At 51.3% G+C, this 20,952-nt stretch overlaps 1 protein-coding gene across 1 annotated transcript in view; it reads left to right on the top strand.

The window, feature by feature from the left end:
* Positions 1 to 17,822, top strand: part of LOC309885351 (heparan sulfate glucosamine 3-O-sulfotransferase 3A1-like) — a 29,258-nt gene extending 11,436 nt beyond the window's left edge. Inside the window, exon 2 of the mRNA XM_082775202.1 lies at positions 14,519 to 17,822. Coding sequence (XP_082631328.1) covers positions 14,519 to 15,137 — 619 coding nt within the window. The 3' untranslated portion in view covers positions 15,138 to 17,822. The remainder of the gene's footprint in view (positions 1 to 14,518) is intronic.
* The last annotated feature ends 3,130 nt before the right edge of the window (positions 17,823 to 20,952 follow it).

The raw sequence follows: 20,952 nt of genomic DNA, 5'->3' as shown, positions 1-20,952 counted from the left end.
GGGAGGGTTTTTGGAGCAGGGCTCCTGGGTGCTGTGGGCAGCCCCCAGCCGGGCCGGCTGCAGTCATTACACACAGCCTTTCCACGCCGCCTTCCTTCCTCGCATGCTATCTGGTGTCATTAAGATATCAAGTTCATTTAGGTACATCCACATTGGCAGTTTAATTATGTCTGGGTACTACTCTGTATTTTATTCATGGACTATCTGGGGGCGGTTGTCAAACACAAGCCCAGGAGATAAAGGTTTGGTGGCTGCAGAATGCTAATGTCCTGCTGGCTCCCCTTTGACAAATACACATGCCAGTTATTACCAAACTGATTATTTCATTCATTAACACCACATACATCAGCTCCCTTCACCCGGTATTATTGTATACATTCATCTTTTCATAAACAATTACCTGACAAGGTTGGGAAAGGCAAGTACTGGGGAATTAATGCTCTGATGGGAATTTCCTGGCGTGGGTTCGTAACAAGGTGCGGGGGGTGTGTGGAGTGCCCCGTTAGCGTGATCGCTTCATTAATCAAATTAGGGACAATAGCACATCACATGTGCGCCCTGCCTCCCGACAATACCGGCCCCGCTCGCATTGGGCTCCATGTCCACGTCGCGGAGATGTGGATGTGAAATGAAAGCCAGGGGACACGGTGGGAAGGTTCGGAAACATCCCCTGTGACCAGACTGTGGTGTGCAGTTCTCATCTGCCCTTTTCTTTTTATCGGTGCTGTTACTGTCCCGAGGGACATTTGCATGAGAACAGTTCTTTGTTTGTTGTTTGTGCCTGCTTTCTGGGCTACTTTCCTGCTGCAACCCTCCAGGACAGCCTGAGCAGTGGTTCTGCAATGAGCAAGGCACCACGAACCACCTGAAGGCACCACGAACCATCTGGGGAACAAAACTCTCAGGTCTTCTTTCTACATTTTTTTACTGTAAAAGGCTAGTGATGGAGAAAAAACGTACAGGGAGACATTAGAAGTGAAACATAACCAAACCCATGAAATGAGCAGTTCCTGCAGCTTCCTTGGAGAGAGTGGAGAGACCCAGCAGAGAGGAATAGCATCCCTGGAGGTGCTCAAAAGGCGTGTAGAAGCAGTGCTTAGGGACATGTGTCAGTGGTAGGCTTGGCAGTGCTCAGTTAGAGGTTGGACTTGATGAACCTAGAGGTCTTTTCCCACCTAAGTGATTCCATGTTTCCATGGGTCTGACTCTGCCATCACTTGCCCAGCTGGAGGTGGCTCTGCCACAGGTTGTGACCCTGAGCTCTGCATCCAGCATTAACCACAGTGAATCAGAGCTGGAGCACTCGAACACAGCCCATGTGGGTTCAGCGTGTCGTTGGGCCCATATTTATTTCTTTAAATACATTGGACCCTCAGCTGTGTCCACCAGAAAGCTCGTTCTCCCTGCTACTTAGGAGGAGCAGCTGCAGGAGGCCACCAAGCCAGCCGGAATCAATTCAGCTTTTCACTTGGGCAGACATGCCTGGGAAGCAGTGCTTCAGGGGTCGCACTCCTGCACTGCTCCAGCACAGGATTTGCAGACTAAATAAAGGATCCGAGTGAGATTTAAGTGCCTAACTCCCCTAGCCCCCTTTGAAAAAAGACCCAGTGGGATAACTAAGAAGCTTTTGTGAAGAGCATTAATCCTCCTTGCTATCTCCTTGCATCTCTTTGATCACGCTTCAAAATCTTCATCTCCAGGGGTCCTGGCTGGGCTTTCTGAAGTGGCTGCAGAGCAGACGAAGGGCTGTGCTGGGAAGGAGGTGGCTCCTGCTGAGCAGCCTCTGAGTGTTCCTGTGGGACGAGGGCTGCGGGTGCTGAGGGAGCTGACCTGAAACCTCCAGCCCCGTTCAGTTCGGTGCCAAGAGGGGAAGAAGAGACTTTAATGGCCTGGATCCAAATGAGTCAAGCTGGCTCATAAAACACAGGTCACTAATTGGTTTTATTTTCATCCATTCATATTCTGTCAATCCCCATTATTATTATTACTATTATTATTACTATTATTATTACTATTATTATTATTATTACTATTACTATTATTATTATTACTATTATGATTATTACTATTATTTGTTTTACATTAATGACCTCGATTGCCTCTCAGAAACCTCAGTGTCACACTGATGCCCAAGTGATACCCTCTGCATCCCTTCTCTGCCCCTGTGGGGGATGTGGAGGGAGCCTGGGGCGAACACCCGGACCCACCTCAGGTGGGCTCCAGCTCTGCCTCTTCCCCCACTTGCTGCATGATGCGCTCATGAAATGTAGATCTGCAATCAGCTGAACATTCCTGAAATAAGTCAGATGGCTTTATTTGATACCGGGTGAGACAGTGATGCATTCCCTGGGAGGAGGTGGAATAGCTGAGCATAGAAAAGAGCTCTTAATGCACGACCTTTTGAGCTGTGGCTAAAATCCCTTAATAGACTGTGGGGCTGGAGGAGGCCCGGGTTAGATTGCTCTGCACGGTTTCTCCAGCACTGGCCCCTGCCTTGCCCAGAACTTGCAAATCAGGCTACGAGGAATCTTTTTAAGCTTTCTATTTTCTGGAGACTTTTGCCCTCTTTGCACTTGACTGCTTTGCTCCAGGAATGAAAGTAGGCAGCCCTTTCCTAGCCATTAAAGTTTCATTTAGCAAAAGGACAAAGAATTGGCACGGGAAGGATGAAGAATGACTGCAAGGGTAAACTTGTGTGACTCCATATATTTTAGATCATAGCCTGAGGTCAGTCTCTCTATTTTATAATACAGATAAAGGATTTTTTGGCCTTGCAGCAGGGGGAAATGTGTGGTGATATATAAAGAAGTCACTTCTCAGCATAATTTAAGAAACAACCTCTGTTCTCAAAAGCAGGGGTCCTTCCGGGTGTCTGGCTCTCTCATAAAGCTCACGCACAAATATACCTGCAGTGTCTCCAGCAGTAATGAGAACATCACAGTACGGTCCAAAACCAAATCATCGCTACCAAGTGCCTTAGGACTCCACCACAGCATCTTGGGGGATGCTTTTACCTCCATGAGAGCGCACCTTATCCCCCATTACACTGCTGCCATTGGGAGCTGAACAGCCCAGCACCTTGGTGCTGTGCCCTGCGGATTCACTGCAGCACGGAGGACAGCCTTGTCCCTGCTGTGAGAGCCCGCAGGGCCCTCAGCCCCCATTCTCTTCCCATTTCAGGTATTACCAACGAATCTCAGGCTTTGGCCGCTCTAGTGCAGCTGCTTCAGTTCGGGCACTCACTGGGTGCTGATTTTGGTCTCTGAAACATGAAGGGACTCCCCCTCCAAAGGGAAGGAGGATGGAGAACACCTCTTTTTTTTTTTTTTTTTTTTTCCCCAAATCACTCCTATTCAGTGATTTTCCACATCCCTCCAATTTGCAGACATCATTCCATCCTCCTTCACATTGCCTGCAGCTTCCCAAACGCACCCACAGTCCTGAAACCAGTTCCTTGACCCAGCTCCTCTCCTACCCAAGAGATTCCCAGGGATGCTCTGCAGACCCACAGCACCCGATCCCACCAGCCTCACTGCACCGACCCTGCAGGCTTATTTTCAAACGCTATCTGTAACGCACGGCAACGTTTTCTGGGCCATTTCGTTCCCATGAAGAATGCGTGCGCTGCTGTGAGCGTGCATGTCTGAAGTGTGTTTGTGTCGAAGAAAAATGAGGCAGACATGGAAAACAAGCAAATCACATTATATATTGCAGGCAATAATGTAGCTCCCAGGGGACAGAGATAATGCAGCGAAAGACAAAGGAACAATAGACTTTGCTGGCCTGAGTGCTCGCTTGATTGTGGCTTTGCTGGAATTATCCCCGACTTCCTCAGTGCCAGCCTCGGGGCTGCTCGGGGACTGGGACACGGTGTGGGGCAGTGAATGGCATGGTTTGGGAGCTGCCATCCTACCTGCTGCTTTGTGGGGCTGTCTTGCTCTGCACAGGCGTCCCGCAGCACAGAGGATGGATATGGATTATGGCAAAGCTGGCTGTGATTTTGGTGGTTTGGAGAAATATGCTTTGGGCTTGGGGCGGCAGCACAGGTGGCTGTGCCGTCAGCAGCAGGGGTGCCCTGCATTTGAGGTGTTTGAGATCCCCAAAGTTCTCTCTGCAGAGGCCACCACTGCTTTGAGATGTGTTTCAACTTCCCCCTTTTTTCCTTTCCTTCTTTCTTTCCTTCTTTTCTCCTGTTCTCTTGTTTGCCTTCTTCTTTCTTGTTCCCTTCTTCCTTCCTTATTTTTCCTTTTTCCTCATCTTCTTCCTTTTCTTCTTTCTTTTCCCTTATTTCTTTTTCTCTCTCTCTCCCCTCTGCTTTTCCTTTCTGTCTGCCTGTCTGTCTTTCCATCTTTTTTAGACCTCAGCAAATTCCAGGAAGGCATCAGTTGTCTTTAACACCCAAAGGAAAAATCGAAGGGAAGGGTTCAATTACTCACATGAAAAATGAGTCTCCTAACTGAGGTCTATCCATTTGCTAGTTGTGCTTGTTTTAAAACTGAATTATAGAGACTGCACATTTTTCTGGAGACAAATGCATTAATTTTTCTCAAAACAGACAAGAGGGAAGCAGAGGGAAAATAAGATAATAAGAGTTTCCACAGTGATTTATAAGCCTTTGTGAAAAATAATGGGGGAGGCTGCAGCGTGCGCTGGCGGCCGGGGGGAAGGGGCGGCGGTGGCAGGGACGACTGCAAGGGAAACTGCCAGAAGTCCAAGCGAGGTGTTGGTTTTAGATGATATAAGATCGCTTTACGTCTCTAGCCGGCTTGAAAAATCTCTCCTTCTCTCCCTCTGTATATACACATGAAATATATGCCATACGATGCACTTAAAATCAGCCCGAGCGATACTGTTTATACAGGAAAGGATTGTGTTTCTTGCCGACCTCTCCCCAGCCCTCCCTCTTCTGCCGAAGGATAAACTGGGACCTTCAGAAAACAAAGTGGAGGCTGCGATTTTTAGCAGATTTGCTCTTGCATGTATTTATACAGGGCAGGCGAGCCCTTCCCCAGGGCCAGCTGCCTGTGCTCTCGGGCAGAGAGCAGTGGGGTCGAGTTTATTTTTTTTGTTATCTGCTCACTTTGTTTTGATTTACATACTGAAAGAGATATTTTTATGATAGCGAATAGCAAATTGGGTTTCTTTATTGCTCGTGAGAGCTGTTTTACAAAATTGGACTATTTATGTAGTTTGCTGATTGCAGCGTAGTTCCAGTTTTAGTGTCTAACCATAGTGAATAAAAGGAATTATAGGGAAATGTTCTTTTTAAAAACTACCAGCTTTTCTGAAATACAATGTAACTGGTAGCTTCTTCCTGAAAAGATGCTGGGGTCATCAGCAGCTCTGAGGAAATCTTACAGCTTGACCAAATAAAGGTTTTTGGGGTGAACTGAAAACCACTGGAAGCGGTTTTGGGCAGCACTTTCCTATGGGTGCAATTCCTGGGAAATCCATCCAGGAGGCCAGCAGCTACCACAGTTGTAGAGCCCGTGCCCGTGTCTCCCTCCAGTTACTTACAGGAAGGACTCAATGAATTTATTCCCCGTTGGTTTCTGAGTAGAAAATCCCGTGGTGTTCACAGGGATATGAGAACAGAGAGGCTGAAAGTGATGCTTGAAAGCAAAACCCAAATCTCTTCCAGGGCAGATGGCTAATTGCGTGGTTCCGTTTATTTGCCCAATGCAAATCACATCCCGCTCAAACATCACTACAGGGAGCTGGGTTCCTGTTTGTTTTGCTAAACCAGGGCTGAGATTTTGCTGCATCCTCTGTGGTGTGCAGGTGAGGCTGCCCACAGCCGGGGGCTCAGTGGTGCCCAGCACAGCATCGTCGTGTCCCCGGGGCTGGGGGCAGCTGGGGCTGAGGTGGGGATGGGCCACCAACACTGCCGTGGTTTGTAGGATCCGACCTCCTTGTCCATGAGGGCAGGCCTGCCAAGGTGCCATAAACAGCTGCATCCCCTTCTCCCAGCCCCAAATCTGTCTGCGCTGTGTTGGTGGGTATGCCCCCCCCCCCAGCCACGCCGCTCCCCTCTGTCCTCAGAGCAGGAGGGCATTTCTTGGGGTGCCCAACTTCCCGATCAGCCCTAATTGAAGCCTAAAGAGATTTTTCAGATTCCCAGGTTTTCGAAGGCAAAATTTGCATATTAATAAGAAGCTGTTCAGACTGATTGGCTTAATGTGTTTGGGGTAAGTATAATTAAATGTCAAGGGAAATATATCATGGGGTAATGAAGCTGAAGCTAATTTATCAAAAAATGAGACCTAGAGAGGGAGACATTCCCAACAATAAACAGTTCCTTAACCTTCCCCTTTAGGTGATGCACTTGAGGCGTATGGTGCTGGCAATCCGTACGGGAGCTGCTTATTGCTTTGGGCTGCAGGGGCCAAGCTGAGCCCTCCAGGGGGGCTCACCAGCAGTGATGGTGGAAGGTGCTGCTCTGGTCCCCCTGGGGAGATGCTGGGGGGCTTTGCATGATGTGCAGGATGCCTGGGAGGACCCGGTGTGCAGCACTTCAGGGGTGCTCTTAGGGAAGAAGAGCAGCCATGAGGTTTTGTTGTACCAGTCTCGGCTTTGCTACTCGGTCACTTAGGCCTTTTTTTTTCTTTCTTTTTTTCCTCATCCCGCTGTATTTTGACTCAGTAAGCTTTTCAGAGCACGTGCTATCTCCTGCTCTGTTTACACACGAGGCTCCTATAGACACAGCTTGGCTATGAACAAAAAAAGCAGCCTGCATTCAGAATGGCAAGGCAGGTCCCCAAACAGAGCATTTTACCATCAGACTGGAGGGTGAGGTGCAGGATGACGTCCATGTGGGTCCCTACAAAGGCTGTGACCCTTCTGCATTGTGAGGTGTGGTGGGAGGAGGCGTGGAGCTCCCTTCCCATGGCACAAGAGGCACGCACCTTGCAGCATGCCTCTTGCTTTAGGTGAGGGCTGGGTTCATGGGATTCGCTGTCAGCCATGCACTGCCTCCATTCCTATTGTCTCAGTGGGAAAATTCCTCGGTTGGTGTCATCTGGGGCAATCAGCAGGTTGCACAATCACAGAAGCAGAGAGCAGAACCCGTGTCAGCCTTCATCAAGGCACCACATTTAGAGTAACACCAGCACCAAAAAGCCACCAGAACCAGCTGCCACAAGCCTGGATTTAGCCAAGTGAATCCAGCTGGGAAGTGAGGAACCACATCTCATTTGGGAGCTCTGCTGGAAGCATTAGGACATTGTGGGGGTCCCTGCCCTGCTCCTCTGCAGGAATGCTGGTGCTGTGCAGGGCTGGTGAGCAGCTCATGCCTGCAGCTCTGTGCCCTGGCTGCTGCTGCTGTTAAGCTCATGTCAGGAATGTGGGGCTGGAGAGGCTGTGGAAAGGTGGAGAAGTGTATTTGGTCACCACTGGAGGTGCTGGGCACTGGGTGCAGACACGGTGAGGTCGGGCAGGGTCTGGGCTCCCCAGCACAGGGTGTCCCAAACCCGCCCGCTGCCTGCAGGCAGTGCCTGGAGGTGCTGAGCAGGGGCAAGGAGCTCAGGGGGAGGCCGTGGGGAGGCCACCATGGGGAGGCCACTGTTGGTCTGCTCTGCTGCAGGGTGGCCAAAGCAGGAGGTGGCAAAGCCAACAGTAGGAGGCTGCCTCAGCTGGTGCCTGCTGGTGCCCCCATCCCCATAGAAACTGGCGACGTGGGGTGGGGGGCTGTGGCCAAGGGCTGGGGGGCTCGCTCATGGAGCTGCTGGCACCAGGGTATTCCTGCCTGCCAGTGGCACTTTAGCACCACTGGGCTGTGGGAGGTGCCCAGGTGTGTCCCAGATGTGTCCCAGCACGGCCACGTCTCAGGAGCCCCTCGGCATGGGTCCTTCTCCCAGACAGGTGCTGGGCACCAGGATGCTGGCATCGCCCCTCGACACCACTTGAGCAGGGGTTCTGGCCATCACTAATTAATCAGCGCAATTAGGCAGAGGGCTTGTGTGCTGTAATTAGGATCAGCGCGTGCCCCAGGGAGCAGTGACAGCATGGGGGGACACCGTGCTGCCGAGCACAGACCCCGCTGCGTGCAGCTGCTCCCTGCCCCTCCGCAGCCCCTGTGCTCCCCATCAACGTGTGCCTGCAGCTGGGCACAGTGACCCCACGTCCCGAGCCCACCACAACCCTTGGCCAGGTATCACTCCTGCTCCTGCTCTTCCTGAGCAAGTTCACAGTCCTGAGATCAGGACAGAGAGCGTGCACCCGCAGTGTTATCACCCGTGGGCCCTTGCAAACGAGCTGCTCGCTCTGCGCTGCGCCTCTGATGGGTTTCTCAGCTCCCCTGAAGGGAAGCAGGCTTTTCCTGGCACTCAGCTCGGTGCTGGGCTGTCACCCATGGAGGCTGCAGTGACAGCTGAGTGCCCAGCTCCCTGCTTTGGGGGCAGCGAGATGCTTTCTGGAGAGATTTTCTTAAATGCTGAAGTGGTGGCAGGCCTGCAGAGCTGCCGGCGGTGCTCGGCATGCAGCAGGGGTGCAAACCGAGGAAACTGCTTTGTATAAAATAGATTAACATATATTAAAATTATTATAAGTTAAATTAATGTATACATATAATGTATTTTGTATATATAAGTTATTTAATATATTTTTTTCTTTACCAATAAAGCCAAGCCCCTGGTGCAGTGCTTCGGGCACAGGCAGCAGTGCTGCTCCTCGCTATGGACAGCACTTGTGGCTCAGAGCCTCCCTGGACACCTCCAGCTACCAAGTGGTGCTTTCCCTATCCAGGCACTGAAGCAGCCCAGTAGGGTGTGGGACAGACCCCCGGGGCTCCCCACGTCCCCGCAGGCTCCACGTTAGGGTGCTGGCTGCACGCTGTATCAGGCTGGCCTCGTTCCCCTAAACTTGTGTTTTGCTGCAGCTTCCTGTGGCAGGAGCTGTGATTCTGTGACGGGCAAACTGATGAAAATACCTTGCAGCCACAGCTAGTCTCTGTTTGCAAAATCGGGACAGTTGTTAAGTATTTGGTCCTCCAGGCATTAATGAGAAAAGGCAAAGGAGCAGCATGAGAAGGACTTGGCCAAGGCGGTGCCCGCAGTGTCCAGGAGCTACCCCAGTGGCAGCGGTTCTGCTCCAGCACCTTGGAGCGGCTTCTGGAGATGTGAGAGCAGTGCTGGACTTAGCTAAATTCAGCCACCCCTTGGGGATGCCATGCCTGTCCCTCTCCCACAGCCCAGAGGGATTTTGGGTTCCTCATCCATGATAAGGGAGAGGAGGGGAGGGCAGCGGTGCAGATCAGATGCCACCTGACAGATGCAGCGTGGAAGCAGATGCTGCCGGCTGCAGATGTAACGAGATACAGAAATACCGAGGCTTGCTCAAACAAACGCCGGCACTGCCGAACGGACGAGCTCGGGAGCTGCCACTGCTGCCGACAGCAAGCACCGCGCGGTCTGAGCCACTGAGGGAGCATCTCAGCCGGGCAGGAGGCTGAGCAAAGCCACATGCCGTGCACCCCGCCTGCTGGTCCTGCTGCCCCCTGCCATGGACAGGGCATGGGGAAGGTGCCCGTGCCGCACCCGCCCCCCAGGTCTGGTTCTGGGGACGTAGAAGTGCAGAGGAAGTGGGAACCTTGGGGCCCTTTCATCTAAGTATGGGTCAGCACAACCAGACACTGGCGTTATGCATTGATATCCCCTCCGGAATATCGGGGAGAATAAATCTGTGCCCTGGGAGGTCCCCGTTTGACACTGCTTGCAGCTGGGGCTGGGGTTTTGTCCTACAGAGCAGCGCCTGGCTTCCCTTGCTCCTTAGGGATGCCTCTGATTATTTATCAAACTCCTTTCAGCTTTCCTTAGGGATGCCTCTGATTATTTACCAAACTCTTTTCAGCTTCCTCACTCCCACAGTTTTTTTCTGGGCACCTTTTTTGCACTACCAGATTCCTGGAGTAGGTCTTTCCACATATGGACTTCCCCTGACTTCTAAAGGAAGGCCAAGGAGGAGGCCCCCATAACTCAGCTGTGCCCTCGCTGCCCAACAAAGCCGTGTCAGAGCCTTGCTGGAGCTGTCAGACCGAACAGGAAGGCCAGGAAGCCTGCTCGCTTTAGGCCCTGCGTTTTCAATTATTTATACATGCACACTACTGTTACGTTGTCACTCCTGCCAGAGCATCTTTCTTTTCAATCTCCTGTAGGGGCTGCAATGGCACCCCTGGGAGCATGGGCCTGAGGGTGGGGAAAGACAATTGCGTGCGATCGCAGGGTTGGGGTTATTTTTTTAGAAATTTCTGCTGCAGAAATGCTTAACGTGCTTTGGAAGAGGAAGGGGAATGGGATGGGAAGGAAGAGGAAACAAAAGGCTGGTGGCTGTAGTAGCACAGAGAGGAGTGTGCACCACTCTGGGGCGTGATGCTCACCATGCCTCAGTTTCCCCACCCTCCTCGTCCGATGGCTTTGGGCCAGAGCAGTCTCTGTGCTTCCCCCTGGGCTGCCGGCTGTGCTACAGCCTCACATCCACGTCCCTGCCGCGTCTGGCCCCATCCTGGCGTCAGGAATTGTGTCAGCATTTCTGTGTAGAGGTGAGAGGTGAAATTAGCTGCTCAGGGTGATTTTCCCTCTCTGATCTGTTCTGCACAGCATCCTTGCCAGCTTCTTAAGACTTGGCGTAGAGCTGGCAGCACACTTGTGGCAGAGATCTCCAGCAGGGACTGACAAATAGCAGTGCCCAGCTTGGGCTCTGCTTGGCTTTTTGGGTGCTTTGTTTTTCAGATCCTTGGCTTTTGGGGCACTCCAAAACCCACCCAAACCATGGCCGTTGAACCAGGAGCACACCCAGCCTGCGGAGGCTTGAAGCTGGACATGGTGCCAAGCAGGGCAGTGTTACAATGGGCTGGGGAGGGGACCAGGGCTGTGGCACAATACAGTGGGGTCGGGGTGCTCGTTCTGCCCCTTCTCTCTCCAAGCAGGGTTCAGCAGTGCACGGCATGGGTTTGGGCTGGCCATGTATCAGGAGTGCGCACAGAAACCTCCCAGGGCTCCTCGGGTGCCCTAAAAGCTGCTGGGGGGCTTCTCTTCCCCCTCCCCAGTTCCTTTGCCTGCACCCACTGACTGGAGCAGCAGCTTAGGCCAGCGCAAGGTGGAAAATGCACCTGGAGGCTGGAGCCAGGTGCTCCTGCCCTGGGGAGGGCATCTCGGGTACAGGGGGTGAGCGATGCCCGTGCATCCACCGTGTCTCACCACCTGCTGCAAGCTGCAGGCTGTGCAGTGCAGAGCCTGGGCTGCACTCACCGGAGGTTTCACGGTTTGGGGAGCTGTCGGGGAACTCAGTTGTGTAAGGATGGAGCCCAGTGCAGTACTGTGGTTTCGTGACATGAAGCGGTGCTTTATTCCCCAGAACCAGGCTCCTGTAGGGGCTCAAGATCAGGTGCTGGCTCCGCGGACTCTGATCTCTGTGTCTGGGGTCAAGCCAACACCCCGCTTGGAAACACCCCTGGGATATGTATGAAGCCAAGATTTTGGACCATTACACAGTCAATAAAGATATATAAACCATAATAAACATGACATCAAAGGCCAGTTCCCACACCAGGAGTGCCTGAGGGCTGGGGGCCAGTTACTGGGATGTCCTGATGTGACCCCAGCATGAAGGTGTCAATGTGAAGGCCTTGCACAGGGGCTGCACCAGCAGGAAACCCGGTGCTGGGACCAGTAACCACTGGTGCTCAGCCCTGTGCAGCATCACCAACACCATGCCTGTGCTTTTCCCCCTCAAGCCAGGCGCTACAGCAGTTGCAAGGGAAAAATCCCAAATCCCCAAAGCGAAAGGACATCTCTGTCCGATGGAGACCTTTGGGGTGGGGAAGGGGCTGCAGTCCCAGCTCTGCCTCCTGTTTTGGTGGGACACGGCCACGGCCACCTCGGGCAGTGCTGCTGGGGGCACGGCACGGCCCAGCAAAGGGCCAACCGTGAATACGCACGCAAATCCCAAATACTCCCTTTGAGGAGAGTCTTCCTCTCCTATTAAGTAATTAAATAAAGCCCCGAGCTCTACTAAAATTAAAATAACAGAATCCATTTATTCTGGCAGGGCCCACTGGTGGCTGTTCTTGCCAAAAACATTTTTGTGGTTCTTGTCTTTTCAAGTGGCTCTTTTGCAATAAAACCCAGATGCCATTAGTCCAGGGAGGCCTCCAGGCAACTGTTTACGTCCATGAAAGATGCCCTTTGTAATTAATTAATCTCCCAAACGCTGTGGCAGCACATTCCCGGTGGCTCCTGGCGTGTCCCTGCCCGCCGACCTGGCAGCGGAGGTGTGGGCTCGTTCCTGCACTGAAGGAAGCCTTTGTGCTGTGGCCTCCCCACAGAAGGGGTTAACCTGCTCCTTGGGGAGGTGCAGCGGAGATTTCAACGCTTACCAACACACACAGAGCTCGGGTGCCTTCCCGCTGCTAGGGCTCCTTGCTCCACGGCACAGTGCATGCAAGAGGCTGGGGATGGAGCTGGGCACCGGGAACCCCGGGGATCCCTCCCTGTGGACGTCCCTTCCAGTTTTAGTAGCTCCTCATGGTACAGCAGATACAGCTGGAATGGAGGGAGAGACACAATCTTCTCATCAACTTCATTCCCACTAAAATGTAGCTCAAAATCCGGATGCTTTCCCTTTTGCCTCAGGTCACTACAGTCCCCTGGTTTCCTTTCCCCTGTGCTTGCCCCGCTGAGCCCCTGCTGCACCCCCTGAGCCCAGGGCCCTGGGGACGCACACTGTCCCTTGCTGCAAGCCAGGGGCTGGTGCAGGTGCTTGTTGGGCCCAGAAGCCCACAGATTGCCTCACCTGGCCTGACCACAGCCAGCCAGCCCAGCACCTTTGCCAAAGTGGCCAACAATGTTGGGTATTAAAAAAAGTCAGTAATTTGCAGAGGTCCTTCTGCCATCTCTGCCCCGCTGAGTGTGACCAGGGCTGGGGACACCCCAAGGCTGCAGTGACTGTGGGGCTCTCACATTTTGGTGCCACCAACTGATTTCATCCACCAGAAATGTGACCAAGCCGTCTCTGAACCATTTACACTCCAGTCTGTGCAACGCTGGATGATGTTAAATCCCACCACAGAACTACGTCTCTCCTTAGCAAAAGTCTCCCCAGTGCCAGTTCTGAATTCATCCACACCCCTATTGCCCAAAGTGCCTTTGTGTCTTCAGGTCTTTTAGGAAGAGACAGCTCCTGTACCCCTCAGCTTGTTTCTTCTCCAGCCTAAATGTCCCTAATTCACGGAGTTTCCCCCCAGAAACCCTCAGCAGCAAACAGCAAATGTTTGGCTTCTCTAGGACCACGTCCCTACTCAGCCTCTCTGTAACACGGCTTCAAACAGAAAGAATTGCTCTAGGGTCGGTCCTCGCTGCCTCATTTGTAACAGAACGACTCAGCCTGGGGTTTGGTTGTTATTGGTGCTTTTAGCAATTGCTGCCTTTGCATTGTTGCTTTTTTGATAGATGGGTTTAATTTTGCTGGCATATTGCACAGGTTTGCAAACCAGACGTTGCTGCCCGAGACGGTCCCAGGCGTCACAGCCACAGAGAGGGGTCAGGGTGAGGGGGACACAGGGACCCGCTCCAGCGGACACAGGGCCACAACTGCCATCAGAACCACTGGGAGGGGACGCGCTGCGGACAGGAGAAGTGCTGGGAGGTGGGATGGTGCAACCAAAGGACCCGCTGGCACTTTGCAGATATTGGCTCCCATTTTGGGGTGATAACGGGGTGAGGCAAGTCTGAGGGATCTGCCGTTGTGTGTCCGTGCAGCAGGTGAGGAGCAGCACGGAGAGGAGATGGAGCTCCCAGGAGGAGCTGATGGCTCAGGTGACTCCTACACCTTTCAGGCTTGCCTTGTTGAACACAGGGGTTGTCCAGTGCCCAGATCCTGCAGTCCTTCACCAAATCGCACCCAATTGCCAGCTCAGAAAAGCTTTGAATTCTCATGGGGCCCCTTGCCTGAGCCCAACCCCAGAGCTGCCCAGCTCAGCCTGCCGTGTAGGATTTCTTTGGGTGGAAGGAGGAAATTGCTGAGGTCGGGGGGCTGATACTGCACATTTTTACATGACGTCAGTTTGCTGCCACCTTGAAAATACCAAAAGATGGAGTCTTACACCCTTTCCGTTGAAAAATTCCTCATGCCCTGCAGGAAGGGAGAGTTGTTACTCAAGAAATTCTCTGTTATTCTGGGGAATTTAAGTCAATGTGCAGGAAACCCCAAAGTGGGCAGGCAGGAATTTAAAGGGGTAGGATGTTAGGAGTGTGGAGGTTTGCTCTGTTCTGCCAGTGTCAGGGCAAGAAGACAGGTGGGGTCCGCCTCAAGAAGCCCCTTAGAGGTCTTAAATCACAGAATTAGGTCTAATTTCTGGTGTGTGCTGATGCTTTGCTGAGTTGGAGCATTATGGGCCTGAAGCCAGCTGGGCTGGGGGTGTGAGGCACGGGGACATCCTGGCCGTGGCACCTGGAACCCCCCCTAGAGCACTGCCTGTGCCCAGGTGCGTTCAGCCCTAAGGTGTTCCTCTGTCGCTCTCTCTCAGGGACCTCATGCCCAGGACCCTGGAGGGGCAGATCACCATGGAGAAGACCCCCAGCTACTTCGTCACCAAGGAGGCCCCGGCCCGCATCTCCTCCATGTCCAAGGGCACGAAGCTCATCGTGGTGGTGCGGGACCCCGTGACCAGAGCCATCTCGGACTACACCCAGACGCTCTCCAAGAAGCCCGATATCCCCACCTTTGAGAGCCTGACCTTCAAAAACAGGACTACGGGCCTGATCGACACCTCGTGGAGCGCCATCCAGATCGGCATCTACGCCAAGCACCTGGAGAACTGGCTCCTCTACTTCCCCATCGGGCAGATCCTCTTCGTCAGCGGGGAGAGGCTGATCAGCGACCCCGCGGGGGAGCTGGGCAGGGTCCAGGACTTTCTGGGCCTCAAGAGGATCATCACCGACAAACACTTCTACTTCAACAAAACCAAGGGCTTCCCCTGCCTGAAGAAGGCGGAGGGCAGCAGCAAACCCCACTGCCTGGGGAAAACGAAAGGCAGGACCCACCCCGACATCGACCAGGAGGTGGTGCAGAGGCTGCGGGACTTCTACCGGCCTTTCAACATGAAGTTCTACCAGATGACGGGGCAGGACTTCGGCTGGGACTGAGGCTGAAAAAAAAATAATTTAAGAAAAGGAAAATATAATATAATATATATTTTTTTTACATATCAGTAGAAAGGGGGAAAATACAGAAAAAAAATAGTTGTGCTGAAACATGATTCATTCTGATTTATTTTTTTTTTCTTTTGACACTGCCTTGGTTTCTTTCTTCTCCAGAGGGGCGGTGATGTGTCCCACCACAGAAGGAGGCTGTGAACTGCAACCTGGTCCTGTTGACATCCCTGAGGCTTGGTTGCTTCCTTCAGTGGGCCCGAGGGTTTGCACTGGCTCTGTTAAAAAACAAAAAGCATTCAGGTGCAAAATTTTTCCATGTCTGCAGGTCCACCCTCAGAGGTGAGCGGGGTGCATGTGGGAGCTCAGAGCCTGGCACATCAGCCAGGTTTTGGCTTGCAAACACCATTTTAGACCAGACCTTGTCACACTTGACAATGAAAAAATGGCGACGTAATATTTAATTTGGTTTTCAAAACCTTACCTTAGGATATTTTTATTGTATGAAACCTTTGAGAATTTTTCATTTATCCAAATTTTGTTTGACTGTTGCTCCTCCACTAAATCAACCTCTTTTCATCAACCAAACTTATTTTTCATCGTATAGGAGCCAAAACCAATGTTCCTTCGGTTTGTTTTGACAAAAATATTTGGTCACCAAAAGTGTAATAAAACTAATGATTCTTTTGACTTTCCGATGCAAAGTGCCAGGTAGTCAAAAGACCTCATTCACGGGAGCTGGCTCCAAACCTACGCTCCCCATCCCCAGGAACGTGCACCCCTCACACCAGGCTGACCACAGAGCGCTTCTCCCAGTGGGGCCCATCTGAAGGGAGCTGGGTGATGGGCAGGGAAGGGTCCACACTGAGATGATGCTGATGGTCCATCTCTCTGGGAGGTGAAGGGAGACCCGCCATCCCACCACTCGTACGCAGGAAACAAGTTTACCGTGTCTGGCGGATGATATTTAAGCCATAATGAAGAATGCGCTGGGTTGGGTCGGTCTGAAAAGAAAAATGGTGGGGAAAGGGTTGTTTGGGAAAAAAATGAACAAAAATCACATCCAGAAACGGGGGAGAATGAGGAGAGGTAGATGGGATGGAAGGTTAATTGTCCTTTCCTAAAGGAGAACCGAGGGGGAAGCAGGAAGAAGAGCACTGACTGTGCAGGGCTTTAAAAACTGTCAGGCAAAACAAATCTTCTGTTTGGTATAACCAGGAGCTTTAAATTCCTTTCTTTGATCATTATCACCTTTTTTTTGGCCAGCAGAAATGGCTCAGAGACAAAAATCTATTAGTGAAGCAGGATCTTGTATTACCGCGGGCTCCTTATCTGCTGCCTCTTTATCTTCAGCATTTGCTGGACTAGAGGAGCACTCAATTATTTCTTGGTGCTGTGTAACAACACAATTATGTTCCCTCGTTTAACTTTAAAAAGCCACTGATGGGGTAGAGCAGACTAAGTGGGGATCAGCTGGTAAATCTGGTCAGGAAGAAGCCTGGGGTCCCTGCCCACAGGCTGCTGGCACACCAGGCAACATCTTAATGCAATCACAGCAGAGATTTCAAGGAGCCCAAGGAGTACTGTAGGATAACCAGGGCTAAGACATAGAGGATATATCAGAAAATGCCATTCAACCCAAAAGAGTCATTTCCACCTTGGCTGTCCACCTTGATGGGTTAGGAAAACAACTGAGGGCCAGGACAACCTCGTGGCACCCACTGCCACCGCACGTGATGAGCCACAGCCCCTCCTGGCTGCCTGAAGCCTTCCCTTCCCTCCCATCCCTCTGCTCCTGGGACACCACTGTGCTGTCCCTGAGACACAAACCCACCTGGTTTTGCACAAAACCTTCCCACCAACCCTTCCCAGCCTTTGCCACCCCGTCCCACCATCCTTGGCCAAGGCACAAGGCTGGAGGCTTTCCAAGCTGAACACAAGAGTCAAGCAGGTAGCTCCTGTGGTGTTTCAAGGAGGCGTGGGGTTGGCTAATCTGCACAGGCTTTTGACAAGTATAAATATCACTTGAGTATGATTTTAAAAAATCAATATAATTATATTGCCACTGTCTCTCATATGGTCACATTTAGACTAGTATAAAGCTGCTTTATAGTGCCTCAGATTGTTCTTCCCACATTGAGCTAGCTCTAGGGATGCAAAGCACCTTCCTACAAATGAGATTCTGCAACTGCCACCAAATCACTGCCATTAAACCCAGACAGTTTTGGTGTGTACACAGGCCCAACTATCACACGTGCCTTTAAAACACTGCCCAGCACACTGAACTCAACTCCATGGGCACACCTTCCCAAAAACGCTCTGATGCTTTACTTCCATTAATTTCTGAGGCTTTGACTCCCTCGATGCACACCTAGTAAAACTATTTGGGGATCAGAGGCTGTAACTGATTTTTTTGATCTGGGCCCTAAGTATTTTTGAAAATCCCTCCACGTATGAACAATGGCTTTTAAAAAGAGATCATGCAATCAAATCCCTTTGAACTCTAATAACATTTAAGCCTCTAAACTCTTCAGGCTTATTTTAAAATCCAGCCATGAAGTTTAGATTATTTTAACCTAAGAAGAATTGGAAGTAAACTGTCAAAACCTGCAGCCCTCCTAGGCCCACAGGATCGAGCATCTGTACTAGGAGGAGAAAGCAAAAGCAGCTATAAATAAAAATGAAAGTGACCTATAGTGTGCTTTAAAAAAAAAAAAAAAAAAAAAAAAAAAAAAAAGGCAGAAAAATCAATACATTAATGATAAGAAGCTAATCAGGTATACTTAAGTCCTTCTGGTTTCAATAATCCAGCGTGCCAGCAGGCACTGATAAAGCTTACGCTTATTATACACCACGTAACACTTGGATTTTTAGAACATTTGTTTTAAAAGCAAAGAAAGCCATAAAACACCCTGAATGTTTCAGTCAGCTTGGGTTTTCCTTTGCCAGTGCAGTTTGGCAGGATGCATCCCAGCCTCTGCTGCGGCTCCTGGTGCTGGGATTTTGGGAAGGGTGAGGACGGGCTGTGGCCACGTCGCAGTGAGCAGTGTTCATGCTGCGAACGTCATAGACTCCCACCAAAAAGCTGCCACCTGAGAATTTATACAGCTAAAAGGAATATAAAGGCCAATATGCCATGAAGATCAGTACAGGAGGCTCCTCCAAGTGGTATTTGGGGTGGGCTCTGGGGTGCAAAGCCCAATGGCCAGCACATTTGTTGATGCCAACCTGCACTTCATGGTCTTGATGCTCATCCTTCTTAGCCTCCTCGGTTCTCTCGCACACACACTAGCAGATACAATGTTCGGTCTCCCGATCTGGGGAAAAAAATGCCCACTTTCTTAACCATTAAAAAAAATTCTTGTTCATATATAATGGTTTCTGGGTTTTCTCTCCTCCCTCCCCTCTGCTCTGTGATACTGTCATCTTTCTCCCTTTGGTGCTATTTCAGTATGAAACAGACTGATTTTAATTTAATTTAAGAATGAAAAAGCACACATTTAATAAAGTTTACGGGTACTGAGAGGCTGTGCTCTCTTTTTGCTGGCGGCAGCAACCTGGAAAGAGTGGGGAGGTTTGTGAAAAGAGGGGAAAACACAGAATCAGCCACTCACGTCAGGTCCAGCTTGCAAAACCGATTGAGCTGGGGGGACTCTGCCTGGCTTGAACTCCCCAGCTCAGCTCCCGGCCTTGTTGGCATTGTTTCCCCAGCTTTATCTTGCACTTCAGGCTTCTCCGTGTCTTACTACTGCCTTGAGACAGCCAAACACCTTGAGAAGTCAGGTCCTCGCAGCTCTCCCTGCCATTCCCCCTTAGCCTGCCATGTCCACAGTGCTTTGGCACCAGCTTTGCTGAATTCCTGCTCCCCCCGACCCCGCCAAGGAGCGGCCCCGGCTCACGCCACGCGAAACCCAAGGTGGAAGCAATGCACCAAGAAATACACACGGCACGGCAGCCCCCGTAGATCGGGTTTTCTGTGTGGTCAAGGAAAGCGATATTCTATTTACTTTTTTAGATGTATAAACAGATTAAGTCCCAGGGAAAATACACTCCCAAACTTCATAATATTTTATTAAACCGACGAAGTTTAATATAATCTTTTGGCTTCCAGAGAAAAATGTTCCATTTCTTTTCTGAGCACCTTTGATTTTATTTTCTTTTAATTACTGTTATCCGGAGTTAACAATGTGGGTTTTGCACTCCACCCAGCCAGGACTATCCAGATTAGAAGTGGGGAATTTTGCTGAAATACAGAAATGTCTATGCGGTGGTAAGGAGTCAGCGACGCCTGGGTGGAAAACTCTGGGAAAGCCAATGTGTAGAATGAATTCCCCTTAGCCAGGCAATAACAAGGCTGCATTCCTCCATCCACAGCACTTATTACCTAAGACATTGGCCAGCAACGTTCCTGAAAAAAAAAATAAATCAGACCTCCTTCATCTTAGTGCCTGTCCTCACCGCTGCTCGGCGGCTGGAGCACGGCTCCTGCTTGCTCCATCGTGCAGGCAGCACGGCTCACTGCTCCGTGGGGAAAACCCTCCTAAATTCAGCTCTGACGCTGTGCTCCAGCTCAGCATGACTCGCTGGGACCACCCTTGGGTGCACCACCCAGCCGGGTGCTCAGCCCGGGACCTTCAAGGAGCCCAACGAGCCAGCAGCACCCTATGGATGGGACGAAGGGGCTGGAAGCCAGCAGAGCTTTCAGAAAAGACTCAGCACCTGCCTTTCAGCATCGTTAAATACTACTAATAATGGTAATAATCATCTGATGGGTCTTAGGACAACTGGGTGATTTCTGGAGGGCGAAGTTGCTGCTTGGAGCATTACCTGAGGTTGTTCGCACAGCAGAGGAACTTTAAAAGCAGCTTATCAGCCACAAGTACATGTTCCCGTGCCAAACTTCCTTGCTATTTCCTCTCTACAGCAGTCGCAGGCCCTAATTTGTGGGCCTTGTTAGAAGAACGAAGCAAGTTGTCCAAGAAATACATTTGATGTCACTGAAGAGCTGCCCCATGGCCACGTATGAATCCTCCCAAGCCTCCTGTTCCTGCCCAGAAGCCCAGGCTGGTGTTACAGCTGCTGATATTTTGTCGGGAAGCTTAAAACCTGCAACCAGAGCACTCCTGCTGGTGGAAGGTCCTTCTTCACCCACACCCAGCACCTGGCCTCCGTGGTTTCCTCCATCAGCGCCGGGTAACGGTGGTGTTTTAGACAGGATTAGCCCTGCTCGGTCACAGTTTCTTCAGCTCATTCCTTTTGTTCTTTCACCAACAGCCGTGATTTAGGGCATGTGAGCAACATCTGAAGGAAATGACTGAAAGGTATCGGCTGGGGAGCACTTACCTCCCCGCGTACGGGGCTTATGGAGCAGAATCAATACATTTTCTATCCTGCTCGCTGCCAGAGACCCCCTACGGCGGGGCACAGAAGGGAAGGCAGCCGAGTAAAACAATTCTCCTGAGAATGACAAGTTTAGGAGCACAGAGGAGCGGGGCTGAATGCACTGCATCGACCGGGCAGACGCAGTCACTGAGCTAATTCCTGGCCTCTCTGCACGTCCCAGGGGTCCTGGGGCAGCCAGCTTCGAGGTGTGCACCAGTGTTTGTGCTTTTACCACGCTGCATTTCACCTCCCAAGCAAAAGGAGGCTTGTTCAGCACTCAGAGGGGAGATTAGGGAGGCAGCCACAGGTTTATAATGCTCTCGGTGCCTACAACAAATGCCGCGGGGCACTTATCGCTGATGGCACCCCCAGGACGGGCAGTGTCCATCTGGCTGTGGTCTGGGGACACTTCGCAGCACGCCTCCGC

The sequence above is a fragment of the Aythya marila genome (assembly GCF_965140915.1).
Source record: "Aythya marila genome assembly, chromosome: 18".
Classification (NCBI taxonomy): domain Eukaryota; kingdom Metazoa; phylum Chordata; class Aves; order Anseriformes; family Anatidae; genus Aythya; species Aythya marila.
The sequence above is the reverse complement of the archived record's forward strand: the minus strand, read 5'-3'. Positions and strand labels throughout refer to the sequence as shown.